The following is a 9128-nucleotide window of genomic DNA, read 5'->3' on the forward strand; positions in this document are numbered from 1 at the left end:
AATCAAGCACAGAGAATCCAGCGGATTCTGTGGTCGACCACAAAGGAACAGCTTGCTGACTGTCTGACTAAAAAGGAGCATCCGGTCTTGTGCTCCTACAGGCTCTCAGTAATGGAACGTGGCAGCTTGAGTAATACAAATAAAAACTGTCACACAACCCATTTGTAATGGGGATCTTGAATAATACTTGGACATTTAATTATGTTGTTGATGTTTTATTTGTCTTTAAAGAAAACGGGGAGATTGTTAAGTTCATGTTTTAAGTCTCCCTATATTTCTGTTATTACGGGGCTTTCACTCAGTCAAGAGTGCGCATGCGCAGGGAGTCTAGTCGTCGATGGACCTAGCCTTGAGTGTAATGGCTACCTTGTAGTGTGTTCATATCTTATAGTAAACTTTGTTAAACTGGAACCTTGTCGTTGTGTCATTTCGAGTTAACATGTGTCACCCAATTCTGCCTAGTAGGCTAGGTCTACTGTGTAGCTTATACCTACTACTATGTTACATTTTTGAACCATTTATTTAAGAGGACTTTTTTGTGTCATCCTCAATGATTTTAAATGCATTATCCACTTGTGTGCTTGTATTCCGTTTTAAATGGTCAACTCTATCTATTTACCCCTCAGATCCACAACATGATGACAGAGTGCTGGAATGGTGACCCAGGTCTGCGGCCCACCTTCAAGAAGTTAGCCCAGAGTGTGGACACGTTCCGGGACAGTAAAGAGGGCTGAGGAACCTTTCCTGGAGGGTTCTGCTGGAGGTGACCTGGCCCAGCCCACATGATCACCTTGTCCAGTAAGAAACGCTCATTTTCATTTTCCATTGTAAAACGTTTTGCTACGGTGTGCCCTAATCAATACAGCCCTGGCGACGCCTTAACTCTCAAAGACTACGACAATGAAGTCACTTGAGCCAACAGTCTTCTGGAGCAGATAGGAGGAGCAAACGGGGAGGATTACCAATGGCATTCTGGGAGAAATCACAAAAAGACAATATTGAAGTCTGTCTTTGTGTGCGAACCTACCCCTTTTTTCACTGATTTGGGGGAAGGAAAATGACCACATGCTGTTACTTTGCCGTCGTCTTTTCTCCATTCTGGGATGTTTTCACTGTGGCTATTATGACTTATTTTGGGCTCTGGCCTCAGACTCCAGCACAGGCAGAACACACTCCGCTGTTGTATATGTTGATGCTAATGGCAGCAGAGAAACACGTCAAGGATAGCAATACGGAAGACGTACATTTAGTAAAGACGTGAAGAGTGTTCCATCTGCCTCCCTCCTCAACTCAAGTGGATTATGTCAAACCACTTTTCTCTTTGTCACAGTCATCCATATTGTGTTAATGTGCCGTCATCTCACCTGCTGACCTCCATTGGAATATGAATGTGCACTTCTGCCGGATCAGTAGTACGTATAAGAAAATGGACGAGACTGTTTTGTCTGTCAGTTTGTTTGTCCTTTTATTTTAGGTTGTTATGGCAGCCGTACGGACTGTCATAGGCGATGCCACGTCAATGTCAAAACTTCGAAGGTTAAAGTGTTTTGAGTGAACATATTTGTTGTTTTTCTTTTTTTTTTTAAGCGATAATCTATGATCATGGCGAGGAAAGGGTTTTTAACATGTATTTATTTAATTGTTTTTATACAAGCCAGTATTTACCTGTTTGCGAGTTGAACGTAAGTGTGCTGGTGTTACATTTGAGTTATAATGCGTAGGCTAAATTGATTGTAAAATATCAGCTATTTTATATCAAAGCAGTCATACAGTATTAAAGGGTATGTTATTGCAAAACTGGTCAGACATTGATTTTGTTGCTTTAGTGGCATGTTTTATTTATTTGTGTGAGACAAAAGTTCAACTGCCATTTTATTTGGTTGTATTCATCCTCTTGAGTGGAAAGTTGGTGACAGGGGCTCTCATCTCCATCCACACCGTCAGCCCTCAAAAAAGGTCACATACACACACGTGCACACCAGACCTGGGTTCAAATACATGTGTATTTGAGTATCTGTTATTTCAATTACTTTTTTTTAAATGTATTTGAGTATTTTCAAAATACACAGAACAAAACGAATACTTAATCAAAAACTTTCCTGGAACACTATTTGAACCCCTTTTCAAATATATTTGCACCAAACACTTTGCTGCTCCATGTCCAACGAGCTTTTAGAAACTGTTTTTGTAACATGTAAGAGACACCAATGTAAAGTATGGGCTGCATATTGCGATTAATAAGTCAAATGAGACCTTGAATAGCTTCGATTTCAAACGAAACTTAAGTACATTCACAACTATTTTCAAATGCACACCAAATAATCAAAATATTTATTTGAAAACACTGTCTTTCAAATGCTTCCAATTATATGTATTTTAAGTAATTGTAAATACATGCAAATCTTTCCAAATAGTATATATTTTTTTAAATACATTCCAATATTCAACTACTTTAAAATTAAGATGCTCTAAATACTTGTTTTGAAATGTATTGAAGAGTAATTGCACACATGGACGCACACACACTCCACAGAGAAACTTGTATCTATTTAAGGCGCTGACTGGTGACTTAAACCATTGTCAAATACTCAGGTATAGTCGGATTAGTCAGGAATGGTCTCCCACTGAGAAAACTGTGATTTGTTGTGATTGCTTTGAGGCTAAATGGGGTAGGATCCTCATAAACCAGTGAGTCCCTGTTAAAACTAGCTGTGTGAAATCCCTCTCATGTACACCTTGATAGTGGTGGTGATAGTAAGTGTAACTAATGATCTGTGGAAGTATGGTAGTCATTGCAATAACCGTTATTGTGTCTGGTTGATCCTCCTGTCGTCAGGGCCACCAGCTAACTGTTACCGTTTCCATGGTAAACCAGGAGAGTGGTGAGAGAAAAAAAAAGCTAATAAGGGAAACTAAGAGCTTATTACCTGACTTGTTGCCATGGCGTCAGCTACAGTAAACATTGAGTAAATGGCCAACAATAATGTGGTTTTACCCCAGGTAGAATGCAGACATGAAATAATTTAGTTTGGATGAACCTAATAAATAACTGTGTTCTTTCATAGCTAGCACATTTTTTGCTTTTCCATTAAAGTGGATGAGACATTTCGACGTGGACAAGATGTGATTTCCAAAATAGACTTTATATACATTCACAGTATTTCAATGGGGTATTCTTGGGTGTAAAGGGGGATGCATTTTTCAAGTCATTCAAACAATTGTATTTCTCAGGGAAGTGCATAGGTGCTCTTTGCTTCAGTAATTCATTTAATGATGAAACAACACATTTAATTGCAAACTATTTGCCTTACACATTATACAGAAAAGCGTACAAAGCCATTTGAACAGCTAGCCCAGCATTTCCCAAACCTGGTCCTCTGGATCATAAGGGGTGCACGTTTTGCCCTAACACTACACAGCTGATTTAAATGATCAAAGCTGGATGATTAGTTGATTATTTGAATTAGCTGTGTTGTGCTAGGGCAAAACCCAAACTCCTTGGGGTCCCGAGGACCGCGTTTGGGAAATCCTGAGCCAGCCTGTGTTGAAATTTCTCCCATCAACAACCTAATCGAACACTGAAAAGAAAACGGGCTACCTGTCACCCACACTCCAATAACACAGAGAGGAGGTGGTCCGATAAACCCAAGCTAGGGCAGCTCTACCTCCACCATCCTGTCGCCCACTGCCCCAGTCTCAGCACAGACGCCCAATGTCATTCTTAGTGCAGCCCTGGTTGCAGCACATGCCAGCTACGCCCAAGGAAAAGTTCCTCTTTCGCTTGATGCGGCGTTGCCAATTGATGCTGGGGCTCCTGGCCAACTCTCTGGCTCCCACCACTCCTCCCAACACCAATGCATGATTCTGGAGCTCTTCACTGGGGTCGAGGTTGGCCGCGGACCCCCTATGGTCCCCCACTCCATCCAGGAGTGAGAGGAGTTCAGCCAGGGGGGTGGGGGATGAGGAGGAGAGCTGGAGAGGGTGGTCTGCTACTGCGGCCTGGTCCAGACCATGAGGCCAGTTGAGTCTGCTGTCCTCGCCCTCTCTGACATCACTATGGGAGCTGGCATGGAAGAGATCTGAGCATAGGGGGGGGGGGGACAGTCAGTAGGGGTGAGTACACCTTGCATTAACATTTTGGTTGTCATCCATCCGATCAAGATGAGCCGATAACTATCTGATCAAGTATTGTTGCTTCTACACATGGTTTTAAAATGTCTCCCATCTGCATCTGCATTGTGAGCAGATTCCCTGGTCCCTCCCTGTACGCAAACTAATCCAACCTGCCTTGGACCTTCCCTTATGACACAAGCTGTGTAAATCAACAGGAAAAAAAGCATACTTTTATACTCAATAGTTATACTCTCATCATTACGGCCTACTTTTGTTAACCAACAATTTAATACTGGGCTTAATACTGTCCCGATAGCCTCATCAGCTCATGCTCTTTGTTTTATTCCAAATGATTTGTAAATGCGGAAGTGGCCTCGCTGATGCTTACAGAAAGTTATGCCCCTTTACGAATCAGTTTGGACATCTTCTGCACTTTATTGCTAGCTATTAGTCTGGAAAATGCTCAAAGATTCACAGAATATAATAGAACAGAATTCAATAAAGATTCTGCGTTAGCCTACACTAGACCTAAACAGTTCTACCAAAGGAACAGAAATGTAACATGCTGGGAGAATGACTGTGTCCAAATAATTGATAATGATAATGTGATAATTCCGAAACGGAGTCACTTTCACTCATCGAGGGTTGATTATAGGCCTACTACAAACGTGTTGGGGATGATGTGACGGACTATGATGGAGTCGCAGCAGAAGAGCGCAGTGTATGGCAAGGTACATTACATGACCAAAAGTATGTGGACACCTGCTCATCGGACATCCCAAAATCATGGGCATTAATATGGAGTTAACCCCCCCCCCCCTTTACTGCGATAACAGCCTCCACTATTCTGGGAAGGCTTTCCACTCGATGTTGGAACATTACTGCGGGGATTGCTTCTATTCGGCCACAAGAACATTAGTGAGGTCAGGCACTGATGTTGGGCGATTAGGCCTGGCTCGCAGTCGGTGTTCCAATTCATCCCAAAGGTGTTCAATGGGGATGAGGTCAGGGCTCTGTGCAGGTCAGTCAACTTCTTCCACAACGGTCTCGACAAACCATTTCTGTATGGACCTCGCTTTGTGCATGGGGGCATTGTCATGCTGAAACAGGAAAGGGCCTTCCCCAAACAGTTGGAAGCACAGAATCATCTAGACTGTCATCATATGCTGTAGCATTAAGATTTCCCTTCACTGGAACTAAGGGGCCTAGCCCGAACCATGAAAAACAGCCCCAGGCCATTTTTCCTCCTCCACCAAACTTTACAGTTGGCACTATGCATTCGGGCAGGTATCGTTTTCCTGGCATCCACCAAACCCAGATTCGTCCATCGGACTGCCAGATGGTGAAGCGTGATTCATCAATCCAGAGTCGCATTTCCACTGCTCCAGAGTCCAATAGTGGCGAGCTTCACACCACTCCAGCCGACGCCCCTGGGCGATCTTAGGCTTGTGTGCGGCTGCTCAGCCATGGCAAGCCATTTCATGATGCTCCCGACTAACATTTATTGTACTGACCTTGCTTGGAAAGGCAGTTTGGAAATTGGTAGTGAGTGTTGCAACCAAGGAAATACAATTTTTACGCACTTCAGCGGTCCTGTTCTGTGAGCTTGTGTGGCCTACCACTTCACGGCTGAGCCGCTGTTGCTCCTAGACATTTCTACTTTACGATAACAGCACTTATTTGACCGGGGTAGCTCTAACACCTGTCAGCAACGGGTGTGGCTGAAATAGCCAAATCCACTAATTTGAAGGGGTGTCCACATATTTTTGTATATATTGTAGGCCTAATTTTCCACCTGTAGGCTACCTTTAGAGCCAGAGTGGATTTTTATACAATTTCTATAGACAAGCCACTGTACTAAATACTGGCCAAACACATGTAGTGTTAGTCCCATGAGCTGAAATAAAAGATCAAAGATTTTCCATAAGCACAAAATGATTATTTCTCTCAAATTTGTTTACATCCCTGTTAGTGAGCAGTTCTCCTTTGCCAAGATAATCCATCCACCTGACAGGTGTGGCATATCAAGAAGCTGATTAAACTGCATGATCATTACACAGGTGCACCTTGTGCTGGGGTCAATAAAAGGCCACTCTAAAATGTGCAGTTTTGCCACACAAAATGCCACAGATGTCTCAAGTTTTGAGGGAGTGTGCAATTGGCATGCTGACTGCAGGAATGTCCACTAGAGCTGTTGCCAAATAATTTTATGTTAATTTCTCTACCATAAGCCGTTGGAGGCCAACGTCGTTTTAGAGAATTTGGCAGTACATCCATCCGGCCTCACAACCACCAGACCATGTGTAACCACGCCAGCCCAGGACATCCATATCTGGCTTCTTCACCTGAGACCAGCCACCCGGACAGCTGATGAAACTGAGGAGTATTTCTGTCTGTAATAAAGCCCTTTTGTGTGGGAAAAACTCATTCTGATTGGCTGGGTCTTGCTCCATGGTGGGTGGGCCTATGATCTCCCAGGCCCAGCCATGTCTGCGCCCCTGCCCTGTCATGTGAAATACATAGATTAGGGCCTAATGAATTTATTTCAATTGACTGATTTCCTTAAATAAAGTGTAACTCAATAAAATCGTTATTTGTTGCGTTTATATTTTTGTTCAGTATAAATACCACTTATTTTCATATCTGGTAATAGCAACATGAATTAGGGCTCTGTTCAATCTGTAACGATGAAGCGTTACAGATTCCGCTATAGCCTATAAATGTAAAGGTAATTTCAGAATGAGCCGATATAAGTAGCGTCTACTGCATTTCCGAAATGCGGTTTGAGTACAGCCCTTAGACTTTTCACAATACAAAAACGGTCAGCATTTAATTATCTCCATCATCCACAGCGCTGTCCAGAATTAACGGTGGGCGTTGGTGGGATCATGGGATGGCCACAATACTGCATCCAGCTCCGAATAAAAATGGGCTCTGGGTTATCCCGTTCCCACTCCTGCTATTACAGTAATTGACCTTTAAGATGTTTTCAAATATTTGATGTTGCGCTGGCATTGGACATGTGAACCCTTTTTCATGTATTAGGGACGATATCTTCGTAAATATCTTTATTTCTATACGTGTTATCTAATTTCGATTGGACTATGGCATCCGACCACAGTACCAGAAGGCACTTGGTTTCTATTGAAGACCATGATCTTAATTCTGGAGGATTTGTAGAGGTAACCTATCGTTGTTCATACTTACTACCTCGACTGGCCGGTGTGATGTATTTTATGAGGGCGGGACAACCGTGAAATTGGCCATATTTATAGGCTATGCTTTTGTTATCAGGATTTGTTTACACTTCAAGAATATCCTTACAAGATGCGTCTTGGCTGCCTCCGGTGGTCAGAAAGATCTCATCAAAATCAGTTAATTAATATTTTGATTGTCTATAGGCCTGCCTGTCGACAAATGTGGGCACAATCAGAATGTGAAGAGACGTATTTTAGAACCAGGTATAAACGAGGCTAGTGAGACACATTATGTTAAAAAAGATCTACACTTTAATGCATAGACTCATGTGAATACCGGTACACAAACTCTAAAAGAGAATACATAAAATGCTGGGTTCTTTTTTTAATTCCAACATGTTCCACCGTGTCAAGACACCCTAACAATTAATTTCAGTAAAAATCAGAGGTTCACTGTTACTGCACGGATAGCTATGACGGTCAGAAACCGTGCTAAGTACATTGCAGGTCCACCGTGCTAATAATTGAAAGCGCTCTGAACAACTTTTACATAGGAAATTACAAAATAATGTTGGGTTGATTGTGTTTCAATTAGTATACTTCTCGGTAATCAGTCCAACAGGGTACCATATTTTTTACAGAGGAAAAAGCAGCGCTCCCTATTTTCTAATTCTCCAACCAATACACTGTCGGTGGTTCTGAAGTAGGCTACCACTATCAAGCTGAAACGTCTCTCCATCGTTCTCTGGGACAGAATTGACCAAATGTACCAAAATCTTGATTGAATATATGCGCTTTTCTTTCAAAACCTAGACTGCAACTTTGGATTTTTAGACCATAGCTTGTCTTTTAAAATCGAAAATAAGACTTTGTAGGTCTACCAAAACAATGCGGCGCCCAAGTCACATGAGATTTACACAATTAATAGGCTATAACAACGTCTTACTGCGGAGAAAAGTACAAGTTTGACCAGTTCAACATCATCGACAAGTGTTTGCATTAAGGACCGCAATGATGTAGCTACTTACCCAAGTCTCCATCTAAGGACCGTTTCCAACGGGACCCGCCGCACGTGAAGATAACGGCTCTTATAAACTCTCTGCCGCACAGTTTCATCCCATTGTCTCTCGATAGGCTTTGAGTGCTTGTACACATTAACAAAGTACCAACACACACAAGGATGACAAAAGAAAGCTTTGGTAGCATTTTTCAGTTTAGAGCTGGTTTCCTTGTGAGAGAGATGAACTAAAGTTACCCTATAGTGTGTGGTCCTGGTGTTCTGTGTGTTCTGAGCTTCTATGCTGTTCTGTGAGTCCAAGTTCTCTTGTCAATGTAGACTTCAATAGGATATCATTAGGTACCTCTCACTATCCCGTGATGCTTCTTGTGGTCTGTTTGCTACTGGTCCATCTTTTATAGTCACTAACCCCACACCATTACCATCCTGGGTGTGAGTCATATTACTCTACACTCCATCCACCTCCACCTGATAACAACCCCCAACAATTGCACACAGGCATGCAAGAGTGGCTCTGGAAGATGTTTAGGGGTGGGGGTGCTTACATTTTTTGGTACTCTCATACAGGATAGTAAAGTCCTAGTGCACTACTTTTGTGAGAAAAATATATAAATATTTCCCCCCCCCCCAATTTTTTTTGTACAACTTGAAATTCTGATTCATCAGGGGGTGCTGCAGCACCCCTACTTCCCTAGCCACATGTGCATGCTCTCTCTCTTACACACAAAGCATGTGTAGAAAAGGATTCCAGACACACTTTAGATACATAATAATGAATGAATTCATGTTTTTTTTTTACG

The 9128-nt window shown here is 42.3% G+C and overlaps 2 protein-coding genes across 3 annotated transcripts in view; one reads left to right on the forward strand and one right to left on the reverse strand.

Moving 5' to 3' along the window:
• Nucleotides 1-1797, forward strand: part of LOC120025864 (tyrosine-protein kinase JAK2-like) — a 96216-nt gene extending 94419 nt beyond the window's left edge. The window contains exon 24 of one of the 2 annotated variants that reach the window (XM_038970567.1): nucleotides 627-1797. In XM_038970567.1, the coding sequence (XP_038826495.1) occupies nucleotides 627-734 (108 nt within the window). In that variant the 3' untranslated portion in view covers nucleotides 735-1797. The remainder of the gene's footprint in view (nucleotides 1-626) is intronic. The other variant, XM_038970568.1, reaches the window with a different exon arrangement.
• Nucleotides 1798-3696: 1899 nt separating this feature from the next.
• LOC120025651 (relaxin-3-like) lies at nucleotides 3697-8597 on the reverse strand. The gene is made up of 2 exons (XM_038970197.1): nucleotides 8339-8597; nucleotides 3697-4079 (listed from the first exon to the last, which is right to left on the reverse strand). Exons 1-2 carry the CDS (start codon nucleotides 8514-8516, stop codon nucleotides 3697-3699), a joined length of 561 nt encoding a protein of 186 aa, XP_038826125.1. The 5' UTR covers nucleotides 8517-8597.
• Between the last annotated feature and the right edge of the window lie 531 nt (nucleotides 8598-9128).

This window comes from Salvelinus namaycush, chromosome 31 (assembly GCF_016432855.1).
Source record: "Salvelinus namaycush isolate Seneca chromosome 31, SaNama_1.0, whole genome shotgun sequence".
Taxonomy (NCBI): domain Eukaryota; kingdom Metazoa; phylum Chordata; class Actinopteri; order Salmoniformes; family Salmonidae; genus Salvelinus; species Salvelinus namaycush.